This window comes from Ammospiza nelsoni, chromosome 30, assembly GCF_027579445.1.
Source record: "Ammospiza nelsoni isolate bAmmNel1 chromosome 30, bAmmNel1.pri, whole genome shotgun sequence".
NCBI lineage: Eukaryota > Metazoa > Chordata > Aves > Passeriformes > Passerellidae > Ammospiza > Ammospiza nelsoni.
Genome location: NC_080662.1, coordinates 4,655,496 through 4,677,620, shown reverse-complemented (window position 1 = coordinate 4,677,620; position 22,125 = coordinate 4,655,496). Strand labels below are relative to the sequence as shown.

Genomic DNA, 22,125 nt, shown 5'->3' with positions numbered 1-22,125 from the left:
AGGTGTGGAATCCTGGAAGGGTTTGGGTTGGCAAAGGATCCTAAAGCTCACCTCATTGCACCTTCCACTATCCCACGTTGCTGTAATCCCCATCCAGCCTGGCCCTGGACACTTTCAGGAACCTGCAAATATCCTGGGAAAATCCCTCAGGATGCATGGGGCAGATTGAGGTGGGGGATGGAGGGTGGATGCTGGAAAGAAAAGGAAATTTCAGTGCAGATTTTAAGGATTTTCCTGGCAGGAGGAGGAATTTTTGGCTGTCCAGGCTGTTCTGATTTTCCAGCCTCTGAACCAAAACCTCACTGCTGCCTGGTGGGAGCACCAGTTGAGTGATGATTTTCTGGGACAAGGTGATTCTTAATGTCCAAATGGTCCTTAATGTCCTTAATGATCCTTCCAACCCAAATCTTTTTGGGGTTCTGGGATCTCAGATCCCATTCTCAAATCCCACTGCCCCTGTTTCCATTGAGGGCCACTGGGATCCCCTCTGATTGGGATCCTGAGGAGCTCAGGGGGAGTTTTTTCTCCAAAATTCTCCACCAATTTTCCACCTGGAGCTTCCTTTTGGCATGGTGGTCCAAAAGAATAAGAGTTTCCAAATAAGAGTTTAAATGAAATAATTTCTCCAAGGAGAATTTCCCAGGATGAATTTCCCAAGTGATTCAGGGTGAATTTCAGGAGAACACGAGGAAGTGCTGTCAGCCTAGATTGCTCCAGAAAATATTCCCTTTTATCAGCTGCTGAGCATAGCAAGATGTGGTAAAATGGCTTCTCAAGCAGAATATTATCCCAAAGGTGATGTCCTGGAAAAATCCCACGAGGGTTTCTTGGAGGAAGAGTGACCAGGGCACAGGAATTGCTGATTCAGCAGGAGCTGGAGCCTCATCTCATCCTGCTCATCCCTGCCATGTGCAGATCTGGGAATCTGCTCTGGGAGCTGCTCTGGGACTGATTTATCCCAATTTTTGGGGCCTGTTTTTTGCTTTGCTCTGGCTGATGTCCACCAGGAAGATTTGAATTCTGTGCAGCTCCCTTTGGACCATCAGCACCTTGGTTACAGCTATTCCTAAATCTGGGAATAAGCACCTCACAAGGAATATTTTATGCAGAGCAGTTGAATCCAATGAGGATCCAACTCAGGGTGAGGGTTTGAGGCCTGAGATGGGAAGAGAGAAGAGAAGAGAAGAGAAGAGAAGAGAAGAGAAGAGAAGAGAAGAGAAGAGAAGAGAAGAGAAGAGAAGAGAAGAGAAGAGAAGAGAAAGGAGAAGAGAAGAGAAAGGAGAAGAGAAGAGAAAGGAGAAGAGAAAGGAGAAGAGAAGAGAAAGGAGAAGAGGGAAGAGAAGAGAGAGGAGAGGAGAAGAGAAGAGAAGAGAGAAAAGAGAAGAGAAGAGAGAAAAGAGAAGAGAAGAGAAAAGGAGAAGAGAAGAGAAAAGGAGAAGAGAAGAGAAGAGAAGAGAGAAGAGACCAAGGCCCAGATTGTGTCCAAATTCATAATTTTGTGCTCACATTTCCCATTTCTCCATTTTGTGCTCACATTTCCCATTTCTTTTTGCTGCTCCAGCAGGAATTTTTCTGGGGGTTGCTCTGTCCAGGATTCCCACGTGGATCAGCCTGTTCCCTGGAGCACAGATCTTGGAAGGACACAAAGTTGTGTTTGCTTAGAGCAGGTTTGAAATGGGCTCCAGAAGCCCTTGGGAGCCGTGGCAGGGTTGGGTTCACATTCCTGGGATTTGCCTTTTCCACCAAGCCCCCGCTGGGCCTCCATTAATGAGCTATTAGTGGCCAGGCTGGAACCTTGGCAAACAGGTGGTGAATTTCCCTGCCTGCTGACATCCAGGAATCCATCCCTGCTCCTTGGGGGAAGTCCCTTTTTTTTTAAAGTAGCTGCAGCTGTTTGCTCTAAACTTCCTCCTTTTTCCTCCTTCTCCTCCTTTTTTCCTCCTCCTGTTTTTTTCTCCTCCTCCTCTTTTCCTCCTTCTCCTCCTTTTTTCCTCCTCCTGTTTTTTTCTCTTTCCTCCTCCTCCTTTTCCTTTCCTCCTCCTTTTCTTCCTCCTCCATTTCTTTTCCTCCTCCTTTTTTCCCCCTCCTTTTCCCCCCCTTAATTCTTCCTCCTTAATTTTTTCCTCCTCCTTTTCTTCCTCCTCCTTTTTCACCCTCCTCCTTTTTCTTCCTCCTTCCCTCCACCTTTTCCTCCTCCTTCTTTTCCTTTTCGCCTCCTTTTTTCCTCCTCCTCCTTCTTTTTCCTCCTCCTTTTTCTTCCTCCTTTTTCACCCTTCCCCTTTTTTCCTCCTTAATTTTTTCCTCCTTAATGTTTTCCTCCTCCTTTTTCCTCCTCCTTTTCCTTCCCTCCTCCTTTTCCTCCTCTTCTTCCTTTTCTTCCTCCTGTTTTTTTCGTCCTCCTGCTTTTTTCCTCCTTTTTCCTTCTGCTTTTTCCCCCTCCTTTTCCCCCCCTCCTTTTTCCCCTCTTCGTTTTCCTCCTCCTTTTCCTTTTCTCCTCCTTTTTTTCCTCTTCCTTTTCCCTCCTCCCTTTTTCCTCCTCCTTTTTCTCCTCTTCTTTTCCTCCTCCCTTTCTTTTCCTCCGCCTTTTCCTTTCCTCCTCCTTTTTTCCTCCTCCGTTTTCCTCCTCCTCCTTTCTCCTCCTCTTTTCCCTCCTCCTTTTTTCCTCCTCAATGTTTTCCTCCTCCTTTTCCTTCCCTCCTCCTTTTCCTCATCTTCCTCCTTTTCCTCCTCCTGCTTTTTTCCTCCTTTTCCTCCTCCTGCTTTTTTCCTCCTTTTTTCCTCCTCCTTTTCCCTCCTCTCCTTTTTCCTCCTCCTTTTTTCATCCTCCTGCTTTTTTCCTCCTTTTGCCTTTTGCTTTTTTCCCCCCTCCTTTTTCCCCTCTCCTTTTTCCTCCTCCTTTTTCTCTCCTCCTTTTCCTTTTCTCCTCCTTTTTTCCCCTCTTCCTTTTCCCTCCTCCCTTTTTCCTCCTCCTTTTCCCCCCTCTCCTTCTTCCTCCTCCTTTTTTCCTCCTCCTTTTTTCCTCATCCTCTTCCTTTTTTCCTCCTCCTCCGTTTTCCCCCCTCCCTTTCCTCTTCCTTTTCCTCCTCCTTTTTTCCTCCTCCCTTTCCTCTCCTCCTCCCTTTCTTTTCCTCCTCCTTTTCCTTTCCTCCTCCTTTTTTCCTCCTCCTTTTTTCCTCCTCCTCCTTTCTCCTCCTCTTTTCCCTCCTCAGTGTTTTCCTCCTCCTTTTCCTTCCCTCCTCCTTTTCCTCCTCCTGCTTTTTTCCTCCTTTTTCCTTTTGCTTTTTTCCCCCCTCCTTTTTCCTCCTCCTTTTTCCCTCCTCCTTTTCCTTTTCTCCTTTTTTCCCCCTCTTCCTTTTCCCTCGTCCCTTTTTCCTCCTCCTTTTTTCCTCATCCTCTTCCTTTTTTCTTCATCCTCTTCCTTTTTTCCTCCTCCTCCTTTTTCCCTCCTCCTTCTCCTCCTCCCTTTTCCCCCTCCTTTTCCCCCTCCTTTTCCCCCTCAGGCTTTGCAGTGACTCCTTGCAATCCCACCAACAAGAGGCAGACACTGGCTTTGTTGAGTGATGATTTTCTGGGAATACATTGATTTTTAACCTCTGGGAAGTTTGTAGAGCTGCAGGCTCTCAAAGAGAGTTTTTCCAGGCTGGAATTGCAGAGTTTTGGGCTCTGCTTGCTGAGCTGGCACTCAGTGATGTCCCTGCTCTGGACTCATTGGCTCAATGACAATCCCAGGAAAATCCGCATCAGTGCCGCTCATTAGGAGCCAAATCTGAGCTGGAAACTTGCAAGCAAATGTGGATTTTATCACTTCAGGGAGGCTGAGGGTGCCCACTGAGAGTATTTTGAGGTCTCTGATCTTTGGGGATCTTTGGCAGGAGCAGGAGCCAGACCAACCCCACAGATCCAGCTCTGGGTTCAGCTTCATTGAGGGTGTGGGGTGTGAGGAGCCCTGGCTGCCATGCCAGGAGGGTTTGGGAGCTGCTGCCTGCTGAGGCTTAAGTCACCTCTGCTCTAATTAAACCCTCCTGGGTTTAATCCTGCCTGGAGCAGAGTTCCAGCTCCACCTGGTGGGACCAGCACCAGCAAAACCTTGGCCCTGAGCTCTGCTGGGGAATCCTCCTCAGCAAAGGTACCTTGCTTGCTCCTGGCCTCACTTTTACTGGCCAAATTCCCAGCAAGACCAGGATAATCACTGCTAGCCCAAGGATTTCAGGGAGCTGTGAGCACAGAGCAGCAGGATAATCACTGCTATCCCAAGGATTTTAGGGAGCTGTGAGGTTTCAGAGGCTGGTGAGGCACTGGGATGGTTTTCCCTGAAAATCTCTGCCTGCCCCATCCCTGGAAGTGGCCAAGTCCAGCTTGGAGCAACCTGACCTAGCCTGGGGAATCCTCCTCAGCAAAGACACCTTGCTTGCTCCTGGCCTCATTTACTGGCCAAATTCCCAGCAAAACCAGGATAATCACTGCTAGCCCAAAGATTTTAGGGAGCTGTGAGCACAGAGGAGCAGGATAATCACTGCTAGCCCAAAGATTTCAGGGAGCTGTGAGGTTTCAGAGGTTGGTGAGGCACTGGGATGATTTTTCTCTGCCTGCCCCATCCCTGGAAGTGGCCAAGTCCAGCTTGGAGCCACCTGACCTAGCCTGGGGAATCCTCCTCAGCAAAGGCACCTTGCTTGCTCCTGGCCTCATTTACTGGCCAAATTCCCAGCAAGACCAGGATAATCACTGCTATCCCAAAGATTTTAGAGAGCTGTGAGCACAGGGGACCAGGATAATCACTCCTATCCCAAAAATCTTTGGGAGCTGTGAGCACAGGGGACCAGGATAATCACTGCTAGCCCAAAGATTTTTGGGAGCTGTGAGCACATTTCAGGGAGCTGTGAGGTTTCAGAGGCTGGTGAAGCACTGGGATGATTTTCCTCTGCCTGCCCCATGCCTGGAAATGGCCAAGTCCAGCTTGGAGCAACCTGACCTAGCCTGGAATCAGCAGCCCTGGCAAAACCTTGAAACCTTGGCCCTGAGCTCTGCTGGGGAATCCTCCTCAGCAAAGGCACCTTGCTTGCTCCTGGCCTCATTTGCTGGCCAAATTCCCAGCAGGACCAGGATAATCACTGCTATCCCAAGGATTTTAGGGAGCTGTGAGCACAGGGGACCAGGATAATCACTGCTATCCCAAAGATTTCAGGGAGCTGTGGGCACAGAGGAGCAGGATAATCACTGCTATCCCAAGGATTTTAGGGAGCTGAGGCACTGGGATGGTTTTCCCTGAAAATCTCTGCTTGGAAGTGGCCAAGTCCAGCTTGGAGCCACCTGACCTAGTCTGGGGAATCCTCCTCAGCAAAGGCACCTTGCTTGCTCCTGGCCTCACTTTTACTGGCCAAATTCCCAGCAGGACCAGGATAATCACTGCTATCCCAAAGATTTTTGGGAGCTGTGAGCATGGGGGACCAGGATAATCACTGCTATCCTGAAGATTTCAGGGAGCTGTGAGCACAGAGCAGCAGGATAATCACTGCTAGCCCAAGGATTTTAGGGAGCTGTGAGCACAGAGCAGCAGGATAATCACTGCTATCCCAAAGATTTTTGGGAGCTGTGAGCACAGGGGACCAGGATAATCACTGCTAGCCCAAGGATTTTAGGGAGCTGTGAGGTTTCAGAGGCTGGTGAGGCACTGGGATGGTTTTCCCTGAAAATCTCTGCTTGCATCCCTAGAAATGGCCAAGTCCAGCGTGGAGCCACCTGACCTAGTGGAAGTTGTGCTGGAATGAGATCATCTTGAATGTCCCTTCCCACCCAAAGCATTCTGGAATTCTGTGGTATTTCCTTGGTTGTTCATGTCTGCCTGAGGTCTGGGTTGATTTGGAGCCTCTTGGACAGCCCAGAGGGGAGCCCTGAGCATGGCCAGGGCTGTGCTCTGTTTGTGTTTGTGTTTGCATTTCCATACCCAGAGCTGCCACCTGCTTTTTTTTTTAGCCTTAAATGCACCTGGCTCCTGCTCAGCCTTGGGGCCTGCCAGCTTCTCCCAACGTGGCCTCAAATTTTGGGTGTTCCTCCTGGGAGCTGCTGAGGCAGGGACAGATTTGCTGCTGGCTCCATTGCTCCATCCCAGCTCTGTCCCCTTCCAAGAAAATCCTTCATCCAGCTCCTACAATGCAGGTATTTTTAGGGTTATTGTGAGGAGATAATTCTGCTTGTCCTACAAAAAGGAATCTGTGGCTGCAGGTGAGGATCAGAGGCACAATTGGAGTTCTGGCTAAAACTGGGACATGATAAACTGGAATTTATTTCCCCTTTATTTCTGGAACTTCTGAAATCTGGATGTTCCTTATCCAGAGCATAAAAGAAGGGTTGGAACGTGCAAAAATTTGGGGGAAAACAGATGGAAATGGCAATAATAATAATAATAATGATGATGATGATGATGATGATGATGATGATGATGATGATGATGATGATGATGATGATGATGATGATGATGATGAATCTGTGGCTGCAGGTGAGGATCAGAGGCAGCTCTCCAAACCAGAAGCACAATTGGAGTTCTGGCTAAAACTGGGACATGATAAACTGGAATTTATTTCCCCTTTATTTGTGGAACTTCTGAAATCTCTATGTTCATTATCCAGAGCAAAATAGAAAGACTGGAACGTGCAAAAATTTGGGGGAAAACATGGAAATGGCAGTAATAAAAGTTCTGCTTCTCAGCCCTGGAAGTTTTTATTTCCCCTTTATTTGGGAGTCTCTGGAGCTTCTGAAATCTGGAGGTTCCTTACCCAGAGCAAAAAAGAAGGATTGGAACATGCAAAAATTTGGGGGAAAACAGATAGAAATGGCAATAATAATAGTAGTAATACTAATAATAGTAATAGTAGTAGTAGTAGTAGTAATAATAATAATAATAATAATAATAACAATAATTTTCCCTTTATTTCTGGAGATTCCTTCCCCAGAGCAAAAAAGAATGATTGGAACATGCAAAAATTTTAGGGAAAACATGGAAATGGCATTAATAATATAATAATAATAATTCCTGGCTCTTGCTGCTTTTATACAAGAAGGTGTTCACTTCATTTGGAGATTTTTTTTCTCTGACATTAATGTTTGTTATTTGGAACATGCAAAAATTTTGGGGGAAAATAGATAGAAAATGCAGTAAGAATAATATAACATTCTTATTATTATTATTATTACTACTACTATTATTACTATTATTATTACTATTATTATTCCTGGCTCTTGCAGCTTTTATACAAGACAATTTTTACTTTATTTTGAGATTTTTCTTTGACATTAATGTTTATTTTAATAAGGGAGAAGTTCATTCTTTCTTCAGGTGGGAGGTGATGAAGCTCCATTTTTATTTTTATTTTATTTTCCACACAGTTCCTGCAGCTGGAACGAACAATTCTGTGCCATGACAGGGTCAGGCAGCCTGTGCCAGCCCTGGAAAATTATTTTCCAGATTATTTATCAGGGCTTGATCCAATAAAAATAAGAAATAATGATATCAAGCACACACACACTTGCAGGTTCTCTAATAATAATAATAATAATAATAATAATAATAATAATAATAATAATAATACTTTCCCCTTTATTTCTGGAACTTCTGAAATCTGGAGGTTCCTTCCCCAGAGCAAAAAAGAAGGATTGGAACATGCAAAAATTTGGGGGAAAGCAGATGGAAATGGCAATAAGAATAATATAATAATAACATTATTATTATTATCATTATTATTGCCTGGGCCTCCACTCAGTGCTCTGAGCTGGGAGTTGCTCACAGAACTTGGAATTTATGGCCTTGGGGGCTTTTCCTCCAAGGGTTTGTTCCTTATTAATAACTCTGAAAGCTGAAAATCCACCTTTTTCCCAGCAAAAAATGCAATTTCTGTGACTTTTCTGGGCTGGATTTCTCCACATTATTCCCTCTGAGCCCTGGACTCAGCTTTGAATAGATCAATGTAGGTTAGGTGTGAATGGGAATAAAATCTGGGATAAAAATAACTTTGGGCTGTTTGGAAATTGGGAAAAGATTTTAAAACCTCACCCTGCAGTGCTCAGCTTAGCCCTGGAGCTGCTTCTCCCTTCACAGGGGTTTGGGTGGACTTTTCCTGGGATATTTCTACATTTGCCAGCCCATCCAGCTTCCTCAATGTCCAAATCCTCAGTTTTGCCCCAAAATGTGCTTTTTTTGTTCCAAAGTTACCTCACACCATGTGCTCTGTGCTGAGGAGCAAGCAGGGAAGGGGCTTTGTTGGGATTCTCTCCCAGCTGTGCACCAGGAGCTGCAGGGAATCCTCTCTCTGCTTTGTTTTAGTGAATTTTGCACCTTTTTGGGGTTATTTTGGGGGATTGAGGGCATCCCTTTTCCAGTTTGTTGTTGTGAATTTTGGAAATTGGGAAAGAGGAAAATAAAAACCCTCCCTGCTCTTTGTCGTGTGCCCAGCTCAGTTCTGGAAATTCTCCCTTCCACAGGGGTTTGTCTGGCTCCTGGTGGACTTTTCTACCTTTACCAGCCCATTCAACCTCCTCAGCTTCCAAATCCTCAGTTTTGCCCCAAAATGTGCTTTTTTTGCTCCAAAGTTACCTCACACCATGTGCTCTGTGCTGAGGAGCAAGCAGGGAAGGGGCTTTGTTGGGATTCTCTCCCAGCTGTGCACCAGGAGCTGCAGGGAAACCTCTCTCTGGTTTGTTTTAGTGAATTTTGCACCCTTTTTGGGGTTATTTTGGGGGGGATTGAGGGCATCCCTTTTCCAGTTTGTTGTTGTGAATTTTGGAAATTGGGAAAGAGGAACAAACCCCATCCCTGCTGCTCGTGCTGTGCCCAACTCAGCCCTGGAGCTGCTTCTCCCTTCACAGGGGTTTGTGTGGAGTTTTCCTGGGATATTTCTACCTTTACCAGCCCATTCAACCTCCTCAGCTTCCAAATCCTCAGTTTTGCCCCAAAATGTGCTTTTTTTGCTCCAAAGTTACCTCACACCATGTGCTCTGTGCTGAGGAGCAAGCAGGGAAGGGGCTTTGTTGGGATTCTCTCCCAGCTGTGCACCAGGAGCTGCAGGGAATCCTCTCTCTGGTTTGTTTTAGTGAATTTTGCACCCTTTTTGGGGTTATTTTGGGGGGATTGAGGGCATCCCTTTTCCCTGCAGTGTTTGGCCAGCGCTGCCTCTCCAGGCACGGAGCTCCTGCTCCTTTTTCAGTAATGAATCCAGCCCAGGGACTCTGGGATGTATAAACAATCATTTGTGGCTCACTCTGTGTTCTCCTCTGGAGGTGGGGATGGGGCAGCCCTGATGAAGCTGAATTTTAAGTGTATTTTAAGGACTGGGATAGGGAGGAATGGGATTTTTTTTTTTTTACCTGTGGGATTTTTATCTGGCACTGAGGGATGAGCACTGCTGGTGGTGGAAAAGCAGCTTTTTCCCAAATTCTCCCATCTTTAACTATTTATGTCCTGTCAAAGTGTTGCAAATACCCCCTTGCTCATAAAATAAATAAAATCCATGTTAATTTGGCAGGAAATGGAATCTTGCCAAAGAGATCCCTTTGATTTCCCTTTTAATTTCCTTTTCATTTTCCCTTGAGCACACCTGACCTTTTAATCCATTTCACACCTCAAACTTGTCTTGCTTTTGTGTCCTTTTGTTGTGGATGGGCCCTCAGCAGTGTCCTGGTGGTGGAGCAGGAATTCTCTTTTCTGGTGGAACAAGAATTGCATTTTTCTGGTGGAGCAGGAATTCTCTTTTCCTGGTGGAGCAGGAATTCCCTTTCCTGGTGGGGCAGGAATTCTCTTTTCTGGTGGAACAAGAATTGCATTTTTCTGGTGGAACAGGAATTCTCTTTTCCTGGTGGAGCAGGAATTGCCTTTTCCTGGTGAAACAGGAATTCTCTTTTCCTGTTAAAGCAGGAATTCTCTTTCCTGGTGAAACAGGAATTCTCTTTTCCTGGTGGAGCAGAATTCTCTTTTCCTGTTAAAGCAGGAATTCTCTTTTTCTGGTGGAGCAGGAATTCTCTTTTCCTCGTGAAACAGGAATTCTCTTTTCCTGGTGGAGCAGGAATTCTCTTTTCTGGTGGAGCAGAATTCTCTTTTCCTGTTAAAGCAGGAATTCTCTTTTCCTGGTGGAACAAGAATTCTCTTTTCCCGTTAAAGCAGGAATTCTCTTTTCCTGGTGAAACAGGAATTGCTTTTCCTGGTGAAACAGGAATTCTCTTTTTCCTGTTGGGGCAGGAATTCTCTTTCCTGGTGAAACAGGAATTCTCTTTTCCTGTTAAAGCAGGAATTCTCTTTTCCTGGTGGAGCAGGAATTCTCTTTTCCTGTTAAAGCAGGAATTCTCTTTTCCTGGTGAAACAGGAATTCTTTTTTCCTGGTGGAGCAGGAATTCTCTTTTCTGGTGGAGCAGAATTCTCTTTTCCTGTTAAAGCAGGAATTCTCTTTTCTGGTGGAGCAGGAATTCTCTTTTCCTGGTGAAACAGGAATTCTCTTTTCCTGTTAAAGCAGGAATTCTCTTTTCCTGGTCGAGCAGGAATTCCCTTTCCTGGTGAAACAGGAACTCTCTTTTCTGGTGGAGCAGGAATTGCCTTTTCCTGACCATGGATTTGGGTGCCCTTGGTGCATTTACAAACCCCACACCTGCACATTTCACTGTTCAGACAAGCCTGGGTGCAACACCTGGGTTTGTGTGCAGAGGGAAGGTGGCACAGAGGTCACAGGGTTGAATTCTTGGAATGCTGGGAGTGGTTTATTCATAATTTTCATTAATTATTTGGGAGCTGGCTCTGAGGATGAGCTTAACCATTGCCTGGGCATTCCACAGACAACCCTGGAGTTGCAGTGAGAGGAGCAATGGATTTGAGCTGAAAAAGGAGAAATTTAGGGTGGATGTAGAGAAGGAATTTTTCCCTGGGAGGGGCTGGGATGGAATTCCCAGAGGAGTTTTGGCTGCTCTGGATCCCTGGAAATGTCCCTGGAAGGGCTTGGAGCAACCTGGGGTGGTGGAATCTCCTTCCATCCCAAGCCATTCCACAACTCTGATTTCTTTTGGTGAGATAAGGACTTATCTCCTCGTTTTTCGGAGAGGAGCAGGAACTGGGTGAGTCTCTCCACCCTTCTCAGTGCCCTGGAGGTACAAAATTCCAGGTCAGGTTGCTCTCAGGGCTGTTCCTGCTCTTGGAGAGGGAACATCTCTTCCTCGTGGCCAAGAGAATGGAGCATGGATAAAGATAAAATTGAGATGGATAAAATTGAGATGTTTCATTAAAATGAGGTGGCTGAAACCCTGGCAGAGCAAAGGAAGAGTTGGTTCCTGGTCGTGCCCAGCTCCTTGTGGGAGTGGAGCTGTGCAGAGCCAAGGAGGGAACTTACATAAAAGTTCTTGGCTGAAGCCTCAGATCTGATCTTGCATAACTTTGCTCGCAGGAAAAGGCAAAGCCAGGAGCTGCCTGAGCATCTCTGGGTGGGCAGAGCTGGCCTGGGGTCACATCCCAGCTTTGCTGAGCTCTCCAGCCCCATTTTTGGGGTTCTCAGTCCCTTGCTGTGGCTCCAGAGGGGTTGGCCATGCTTGAGGCTGTGCTGTGGGAGGAAATGAGGGGAGATGTGGGGCTGGCACCAGCAGGATCAGGGATTGGATATGGAGGGCAAAAGGAAGGAAAAAAGGTGGAAATGGAATGGACTTGGAATGAGGGAAAGACTGGGGTTACCAGGAAAAGGCAAAGCCAGGAGCTGCCTGAGCATCTCTGGATGGGCTCTGCTGTCCTGGGGTCACATCCCAGCTTTGCTGGGCTCTCCAGCCCCACTTTTGGGGTTCTCAGTCCCTTGCTGTGGCTGCTGAGGTTTTGGCCATGCTTGAGGCTGTGCTGTGGGAGGAAATGAGGGGAGATGTGGGGCTGGCACCAGCAGGATCAGCTGGCATGAGGGAGGGCAAAAGGAAGGAAAAAAGGTGGAAATGCCAGCCCAGGGCTTGCAATGAGGGCAGTGCAGGGGGCTGGGGCTGCCTGAGCATCTCTGGATGGGCTCTGCTGTCCTGGGGTCACATCCCAGCTTTGCTGAGCTCTCCAACCCCATTTTTGGGGGTCTCACTGCCTTGCTGTGGCTCCAGAGGTGTTGGCCATGCTTGAGGCTGTGCTGTGGGAGGAAATGAGGGGAGATGTGGGGCTGGCACCAACAGGATCAGGGATAGCATGAAGGAGGGCAAAAGGAAGGAAAAAAGGTGGAAGTGCCAGCCCAGGACTTGGAATGAGGGAAAGACTGGGGTTACCAGGAAAAGGCAAAGCCAGGAGCTGCCTGAGCATCTCTGGGTGGGCAGAGCTGGCCTGGGGTCACATCCCAGCTTTGCTGGGCTCTCCAGCCCCACTTTTGGGGTTCTCACTGCCTTGCTGTGGCTGCCAGGGCTGTGCTGTGGGAGGAAATGAGGGGAGATGTGGGGCTGGCACCAACAGGATCAGGGATAGCATGAGGGAGGGCAAAAGGAAGGAAAAAAGGTGGAAATGCCAGCCCAGGGCTTGCAATGAGGGCAGTGCAGGGGGCTGGGGCTGCCTGAGCATCTCTGGATGGGCTCTGCTGTCCTGGGGTCACATCCCAGCTTTGCTGGGCTCTCCAGCCCCATTTTTGGGGTTCTCACTGCCTTGCTGTGCCTCCAGAGGGGTTGGCCATGCTTGAGTGCTGGGGAATATGGAGGTGAACGGTTTCTATTTCTCTCTTGTAAATCATTAACCAAGCTGAGGGGTGAATCCAGCAGCTCTGGCAGCTCAGCTCTTTTCTCACTGTTTGAGAGCGTAATTTCAGTGGGAATTCCATTTCTGGGTGAGAGGAATACTAGATTTGTGTTTCCAAACAAGCTGTGGGGCTGCTGGTAGATAAAACCAGCACTGGGAAATAAAAGAAACTATAGGAAGGATTCCACTGATTAATGAATGGAAAAAAATATTATTTTACAGATAAACTTTAGATTTGTTGATAAATGAAATTAGATATTGAAAGGTGAAAGAAACAATGAGGAAGAAAAACCCCGAAATTCCATAAGAATTTTGAAAGGAGGATTGTGCATTAGAGGGAAATCTTTGGTGTCAGGTGTTCCAAGAAGTCTGAACCTCTCAAGTAGCTCAGAAATGGGGAAAACCCCTAAATTCAGTAAGAATTAAAAATTAAAAGGGAGGGTTAGAAGGTTGTGCATTAGAGGGGAGTCTTCAGTGTCAGGTGTATTGGGGAGTCTGAACCTCTCAAGTACCTCAGAAATGGGGAACACCCCTAAATTCAGTAAGAATTAAAAATTAAAAGGGAGGGTTATGCATTAGAGGGAAATCTTTGGTATTAGGTCTTCCAAGAAGTCTGAACCTCTCAAGTACTTCAGAAATGGGGAAAGAGAGAAGGGAAATGTGGCTGGAAAATGGGATAAAAAGGGAGGCTGCAAACTCCAAAAATTTCAGATGTTTGAAGGAGTTTAGCCTGGAGAAGAGGAGGTTTAGAGGTGACCTCTCTACAACTTCCTGAAGGACACAGTCTCAGATTTTGTCATGGAAGGTATAGGTTGGATATTAGGAAAAAATTTTTCAGCAAAAGAATAAGAAAATATTGGAATGCTCTTCCCAAGGGGGTGGTGGAATCACCATCTCTGGGTGTGTTTAAAAAGACTGGACATGGCATGCTGGAACAATGGCAGAAGATGAAGGGGTGGACTCGTAGCAGGGGTTAATCCAAGGTTTATTTCAGGAGCTCTGGGGAGCCCCCACAACCTCAGGGCCAAAGTTACATTTAAAGGGAGGTGGAAATTTAAAGTAGATAACATTTTACTGAGCAATAAGTGAATTTAAGGATGGATTCTGGGGAATGGACATTTAGGACTGGCTGATCACTCAACATCTTGGACTGAGAGTTCTGGATGGAGGGGAGGGGATGTGAGTGACTGACAGAGAGCCAGGGTGGGGATTTGGGGATGATCTCAGCAATGGAGGGGGATCACACAGGTAGAGCAAAGGGATGCAATCTTGGGTAAACCATTTGGGAAAAATACAAAACAAAACTATTACAGATTATTACAAAGTAGAAAAACGCACTACAACACTGGGGTGCTGGGAATGGCCTGAGCTCACCCTGCAGAGCCCATCCTGGGGTGATAAACCAATAAATGAATTTAAGGGATGGATACTGGGGAATGGACATTTAGGACAGTGCATGGGGTGACACTTGGGGGGTGACCCCTGGCTGATCACACAATGTAATGGACTGAGAGTTCTGGATGGAGGGGATGGGATGTGAGTGACTGACAGAGAGCCAGGGTGGGGGTTTGGGGATATCTCAGCAATGGAGGGGGATCACACAGGCAAAGGGAGGGGGTAAATCTGGGGTAAATGATTTGAGAAGAATACAAAACAAAACTATTACAAATTACTACAAAATATAAAAACACGCTACAACGCTGGGGTGCTGGGCAGGGTCTCAGCTCACCCTGCAGAGCCCATCCTGGGGTGACAAACCAATAAGTGAATTTAAGGGATGAATACTGTAATGGACATTTAGGACAGTTTATGGGGTGACACTTGAGGGGTGACCCCTGGCTGATCACTCAACATCCTGGACTGAAAGTTCTGGATGGAGGGGATGGGATGTGAGTGACTGACAGAGAGCCAAGGTGGGGGTTTGGGGATATCTCAGCAATGGAGGGGGATCACACAGGTAGAGGGAGGGGCTACAATCTGGGACAGAAAAACAAAACTATTAGAAATTATTATAAAGTATAAAAACACAGCAACACTGGGGTGCTGGGAATGGCCTCAGCTCACCCTGCAGAGCCTGTCCTGGCCTGCCTGGGGTGACAAACCAATAAATGAATTTAAGGGATGGATACTGGGGAATGGACATTTAGGACAGTGCATGGGGTAATATTTGGGGGTGTTGACCCCTGGCTGATCACTCAACATCCTGATCTCAGCAAAGGAGAGGGATTATTTGGGGAAAATAAGGCGATACAAAGACAAAACCATTATAAACCATAAAACCACAGTACAACAACAAACCTCTGGTGTTTGTGGGTTAAATTTCCTAAAAGAAGCAGGGCCTGTCACTCCCTCTCCACGAGAAGCTGACTCCTTGCCTTGCCTTGCCTTTGCAGCTGTGCCATTCCCTCCCACGCAGCGGCTCACCCTCAAGGAGGTGTTTGAGGATGGCAAACCCAGGCTCGACGTCCTCAAGAGCCACCTGGTGAAGGAGGGGAGGCTGGAGGAGGACGCGGCGCTGAAAATCATCAACGACGGCGCCGCCATCCTGAGGCACGAGAAAACCATGATCGAGGTGGAGGCTCCAATCACAGGTCGGAGCTCCTGGGTGTGAAAAGTGCAAATTATGTGGTGTTGGAGATTTTTGCTCAGACATGGCTTGAAGGAAAAAGGCCATGGAAAAAATACAGCTGATGGGAAAGTAAAAGGCTGCTGTAAGCAGCTAATGCTCAGCCTGTTTCTGTAAACAACAAGATTCTCGGGCATGTTTATGTAAACAGCAGAAGTTCTCAGGTTGTTTTTAATAACAAGTAAATATCTTGTACTTGGATAAGGTATGGGAAAGCAAAAGTGACAAACATGGAGGCCTTGAGAACCAGGGTTCTCAGGCAGTTTTCTCATAACAGGTGAACATTCTATCTTTGGCTGTTTTGGGAAAGTAAAAGTAAGTTTTGAGAACACAAATCTTGGTATTGTAAACAAAAGGAGGGGTTAGAGTTTTCTCTGTAGCCTATGGTGAGCTTGAATTTTGCAATATGCATGAAGTTAATTAACACTGTTATAAAAGGTGGCTGATTTGATCAATAAATCGGAGTCGATGCTGGTCAACAAAGATGGGTTGGCTCCCTTCGCTTTCAGCAATGTGGCTCTACACAGATATTTGCTATTTGTATGTTATATTGTGTGTTAATATTTTAATAGGATGGGAACTGTAGTTTTGTCGTTAAAATGGAATTTTTGTAGTTAGAATAGAAACTATGGATGTGGGATATTTTTTTAAAGAAAGGAGTCAGGTACTCACAGCAAGACAGCAGCCACAGGACACCTGAATCTTTCAGAGAAAGAGAATTTATTGCTCCATTATCAGAAGAAAAGAACTTCTTCCCACCTCGAACTTCTTCCCACCTCACTCACCTTAGGATTAAGAGGAAGAAGTTGTCACTGACCAGACAGAATCCTGTGTTTGAATGGAATTTTTGCATCATGTATGAATATGCAACAGGCTGTTCCTTTTAAGGGTTAATCCTCTGTTAACCTGGGTCCTTTTTTGGGCTTATTTTACCCAGAAAAAGGTACCCAGACTGTCCTTAACTCTTTGTTCTTATTGTCTCATATTGTCCTAATTCAAATTGTTCCAATTTTTATTACTCTAATTATATTCCTATTTTTATAACCATTTTATTACTCTTAAACGTTGAAATTTTTAAAACCAAGAATTGGTGTTTTTCACATAGGAATGTGCTCCCTGTTGATGCAGTGACAAAACTATCTTTTGTCCTCTTAAAAAGGAAATAAACTTAGAATTTTCTCTCCTCAGTTAGGTGAAAAGATACCTCATAGGACCTGGGGGACTTCACCTCAAACTTAAGGTGGACAGAAGCCAAAAAGTTCCCCCTGAGCAATTTTCTAGGAAAAGAAGAGAACAAAGAAATTAATTGTTTTTGTGAGGTGTTTTACCAGGGGCAAGGACCTCAGTTTTTCTCTGTAAATACAGAGTTTTGTTATTTTGCCTTTTATTAAAACCTTTTTGTTTCCAACACTACCCCAGGAGCCATCCTGCTGATTTTATGCCTTCTGAGGCAGCTGAGCTATCCTGGATGTGAAATAAATCTTGAAGAGCTTATAAGACCTGGAGAGGAGACCCATATTCCACTAGAGCTCATGGCTCAATTCCTAAATAACAACCTGGATAACCCCAGCAGGTTTTTTTGCCCTGCTCCTTCCACCTTCAAGGTTTTTTTAACTCTGCTGAGCTCTCACAAGAGAAGATTTTGCTGCTCCTCGCTGCTGCCGTGACCTTGCTTTTCTTAGCGTGGTAATTCTGTCCCTCTTTTGTGCTGTTCTTGCTCCCCCAGTGTGTGGTGACATCCATGGGCAGTTCTTTGACCTGATGAAGCTCTTTGAAGTGGGAGGATCACCCAATAACACCCGCTACCTCTTCCTGGGGGACTACGTGGACAGAGGCTACTTCAGTATAGAGGTGACCATTGGGGGGTGCTGGGGCTGGAAGAAGCCAAAGTGGTGAATTTTGGTTAAAACAGAGCTCAGTCAGTTAAAACCAGCTCAAAATCAGTTCAAATTTGGCTCAGAATCAGTAAAATGCAACTCAGAATCACTAAAATGCAGCTCAGAATCACTAAAATGGAGCTCAGAATCACTAAAATGCAGCTCAGTCAAATGCAGCTAAAATCAGTTAAAACCAGCTCAAAATCAGTTCAAATTTGGCTCAGAATCACTAAAATGGAGCTCAGAATCAATTAAATGCAGCTCATAATCAGTTCAAATTCAGCTCAGAATCACCAAAATGCAGCTCAGAATCAATTAAATGCAGATCAGTAAAATGCAGTTAAAATCAGTTAAAACCAGTTCAGAATCAGTTCAAACCAGTTAAAACCAGTTCAGATTCAGTTCAGAATCAGTAAAATGCAGCTCAGAATCACTAAAATACAGCTCAGAATCAGTAAAATGCAGCTCTGTAAAATGCAGTTAAAATCAGTTAAAACCAGTTCAGAATCAGTTAAAACCAGTTCAAATTCAGCTCAGAATCAGTAAAATGCAGCTCAGAATCACTAAAATGAAGCTCAGTCAAATGCAGCTAAAATCAGTTAAAACCAGCTCAAAATCAGTTCAAATTTGGCTCAGAATCAGTAAAATGCAACTCAGAATCACTAAAATGCAGCTCAGAATCAATTAAATGCAGCTCAGTAAAATGCAGTTAAAACCAGTTCAGAATCAGTTCAAACCAGTTAAAACCAGTTCAGATTCAGTTCAGAATGAGTAAAATGCAGCTCAGAATCACTAAAATGCAGCTCTGTAAAATGCAGTTAAAATCAGTTAAAACCAGTTCAGAATCAGTTAAAACCAGTTAAAACCAGTTCAAATTCAGCTCAGAATCAGTAAAATGCAGCTCAGAATCACTAAAATGCAGCTCAGTCAAATGCAGCTAAAATCAGTTAAAACCAGCTCAAAATCAGTTCAAATTTGGCTCAGAATCACTAAAATGGAGCTCAGAATCAATTAAATGCAGCTCATAATCAGTTCAAATTCAGCTCAGAATCACCAAAATGCAGCTCAGAATCAATTAAATGCAGCTCAGTAAAATGCAGCTAAAATCAGTTAAAACCAGTTCAGAATCAGTTAAAACCAGTTCAGATTCAGTTCAGAATCAGTAAAATGCAGCTCAGAATCAGTTCAAATGCAGTTCAGAATCACTAAAATGCAGCTCAGTAAAATTCAGCAAAAATCAGTTAAAACCAGCTCAGAATCAGTAAAATTCAGCTCAGAATCAATTAAATGCTGCTGAGAATCAGTAAAATGCAGCTCCAAATCAGTAAAATTCAGCACAATAAAATACAGCTCCAAATCACTAAAATACAGCTGCAAATCAGTAAAATTCAATTCAGAATAAGTTCAAATGTAGCTCAATAAAATACAGCTCAGAATCAGTGAAATACAGCTCAGAATCAGTTAAATACAGCTCCAAATCAGTAAAATTAAATTCAGAATCAGTTCAGGTGCAGCACAATAAATACAGCTCAGAATCAGTTAAATACAGCTCCAAATCAGTAAAATTAAATTCAGAATCAGTTCAAATGCAGCACAGCAGAGGGACATTTGATGGTGCTGCTGCAGATCCTGTGGGTTCTGGAGCTTGGGATTGAAGGAATTTGAGTTTGTAGTTCATGTTTGCACTTAAGTGTTTATTATTTTTTATCACTGGTATAGTCCTACAACTCTGAGTTTTGCAGCTTTTGATTAGTAAGGCACAAAATGGCTAACTATTCTTTTAAGAATAACTATCTAATTAAGAAATGACACTTGGATTATTTTCCTTTTTAACTTAATAACTGATTTTTTGAAACTTGTAATGTGGACTTTTCTAATTACAAAATACCACCCAAACTCATGGAAAAAAGGGAAGAAGGTAAAGAAGAACAAGCTGTCTCTGCCTTAAAACTTCTGTCTTGCTTTTTATTTATATTTCTGTATTGTAAAATTCTAAGATTTCTACTCTGTGATATCACACACTTTTAACTAATTACACATCCATAATCTCAGTGTTATCAATTAATTTTGGAAGTTTCTTAGGCCAGATGTTCTCCTGTGAGTCCTGTCAGCACAGAAAGTTGAAAATTCTCAGCATCCAAGGTTCCAGCAGGATCCCAGCAGGCGGTGGGAAGGAAATGTTGGAAAAGCTGCAGAATTCAGGATGGAGCAGGAGGAGAAAGAGCCCCGAGCCTGAGTCACTGCTTCCTTCTAAAACCTTGCAATGGGGTCAGGAGAGAGGAGCAGGAGTCACCTGGGCTGTGACAGGGATTCCATGGCCAAGAAATTGGGAGTACAAAGGATTGTGGCTGCTGCTGCCTCAGGGCAGAGCTGGGATGGGACAGGAAGGGACAGCTCTTAGCAAAATGCCACAAATCCCAAGGGATTGCAGCCAGCTGGATTCACAGAGGCAGAGCTGAGTGCAAGTGCAGCACTTAGCCCAGTTGGAAGCAACGCAAGGAAAAGCTTTTGGAGGAGCAGGGGCCTGAAATGTGGCAGAAATCAGCTGGAATAACAGAGGGAGTGATTTCTCTTGGATAAAAGAGGCTGCAGGAACAGCTGAGCCTGTGGCTCTGCAGAGGAATCTCGGGAAGGAGCTGTCAGGGATGAGTGCAAGGGGCTCTTTGAAGGATTCTGCAGAGGATTTAGGGAGAGCAGGGCTGACAGCTTGAGCTCCAGCAGCCCCTGGCTCCCTTCCAGCCCCAGGCTCTGGAATGCTGACAGGGAGCCAAGGTGTGACGAGGAGCAGGGACATAGAGGCAGAGCTGGGGCTGCTGGGATCTGGGATTTGGGGGGTTTGGGGTGGTGCTGGCAGCAGGAGCCCCCAGGGAGGAAGGGGAAGGACACATCCCACTGTGTGTGCAGGGATTAAATTCCAGAGCAGCAGCTCCTTCTGAGAGAAAAGGTGGATTTTTAAATTTTTTTTGAGCCTTCAAATGAGAGGTGTTGGGCCCTGTGTGTGTATGGATTGTGTAGATCCAGGGTGGAAAAGCCCTGCTCCCACTCTCTGCTCTTAACCCAGAAATGCTGGGGATCAGACTCTGATCTCTCCATCACAGACTCATGGAATGGTTTGGGTTGGAAAGAACCTTAAATCCCATCCTGTTCCACCCCTGGGAGAGACACCTTCCACTATCCCAGGTTGCTCCAACCCTGTCCCACCTGGCCTTGGACACTTCCAGGGATGAGGAACTCTTTCCCAGCTCCTCTGGGCATCCTGTGCCAAGCCCTCCCCATGCTCACAGGGAAGAAATTCTTCCCAATATCCCATCCAAATCCCCTTTTAGTTCAAATCCCCCTTGTCCTCTCTGCCTGTGATAATATGGAATAATTCCAAGAGGATGTATGGCCTTGGAGAATGGAGGTGGTGGGACAAAAAAGATGTTTTAGCTTTTATTTCCTTCTTCCCTTTCCCCCTCTTTTGCAGCAGGAATGCCACAATTTCCCCCTGGAAAATCCCTGTGGTCCCACAGCTCAGGGTGGGCTTTGATGGGCACAGCAAACACTCCAAACATCAGGATAAGGCAGAATCCAGAATTTTTCATCCCCATGTGCTTCTCCTTTCCACCTACTGTTATATTTGCTGGGAAATGCCCTGACACAGGCAGGAATGATGAGTATGATTCTATGTTCTCAGAAGGCTAATTTATTATTTTATAATATTATATTAAAGAATACTATATTATACTAAAGAATACAGAAAGGATACTTAGTAAATGTTAAAAAGATAATAATGAAAATTTGTGACTCTTTGCAGAGTCCTGACACAGCTTGGCCCTGATTGGGCAAAGAGTTAAAATAACTCACACCAGAATCCAATGAAACAATCACCTGTGGATAAACAATCTCCAAACACATTCCAGACAAGCAAAACACAGGAGAAGCAAGTGAGATAAGAATTGTTTTCCTTTTCTCTGAAGCTTCTCAGCTTCCCAAGAGAAAAATCCTGGGCAAAGAATTCAGATTCACATTTTAGAGAATGTGAATGCTGCACACCCACTGTGCTCGAAGAGATTCCCCACCTGAATGCACAAAATCTGCTTTCTGTAGTGGAACAACAGCAGGTTTGGAGTGTCCCAGATGGGAAAACATCCAGGTTTTCCCTGTGGTGTGACCTCTGGGAAGGTTTGGAGCAGCAGCAGCACCTCATGAGTCACCACACCGAGTTGGGATGATCTGAGCAGCTGGGGCTGTCCTGGGCAGAGCCAGGCCTTGGAGTCCCTGTGGATTCCTTCCAGCTCAGGATATTCCTTAACAGTGACCTTTTTACAGAATGAAGCAGGAGGGGAGGGTTTAATTACAGGAAATGATGCCAGACTGGGGGCCAAGGAGGTGTAAGGGCCAAATTTCCCTTCCAGGTGCTCCCTGTGGCTCCAGGTGTTTGCTTGTCCAGGTACAAGGAGGAATTTGTGGCTCACACAAAGCCTTCCAAACCCCCAGCCCCTCCCCAAGGCTCTCAGTTCATCAGCTCAGCTGGAAATCAGCAACAAATCATTCAACAAATTCTTGCTGGGCCTCTGGCTTAGGGAAATTCTCATTTAAAAACATGAATTCCCAGCATAATGAGGCCATGGAGAGTGGATTGGTTGATGGTTTGGTGTTTTTTTGTTTTTTTTTTTTTTTTAAAGAAAAGAATTGTGAGGGAAAAGGGGAGGGAAGAAGCGTGTGAAAGCTGGAATGCTGCTGGAAGGGTTTGCTGGCCTCAGATCCCAGCTCCAGAGTGCAGGGCTCACAGGCAGCATGGAAATCAGGATGAACTCCCTGATTTCCCATGGAAATCCCCCCATTTTAGGGAGATGCTGATGAGGCAGGGCCCTGCTGAAGGATCCCCAGTGGGAAAAATGCTCCTTTCATTCAGCAGAATGGCACAAGAGGGG

The 22,125-nt window shown here is 45.4% G+C and overlaps 1 protein-coding gene across 3 annotated transcripts in view; it reads left to right on the top strand.

The window, feature by feature from the left end:
• Nucleotides 1-22,125, top strand: part of PPP3CC (protein phosphatase 3 catalytic subunit gamma) — a 54,289-nt gene that overhangs the window by 9,768 nt on the left and 22,396 nt on the right. For all 3 annotated transcript variants that reach the window (XM_059490760.1, XM_059490759.1, XM_059490758.1), the window contains exons 2-3: nucleotides 15,100-15,297; nucleotides 17,059-17,183. In XM_059490760.1, coding sequence (XP_059346743.1) covers nucleotides 15,100-15,297; nucleotides 17,059-17,183 — 323 coding nt within the window. The remainder of the gene's footprint in view (nucleotides 1-15,099; nucleotides 15,298-17,058; nucleotides 17,184-22,125) is intronic.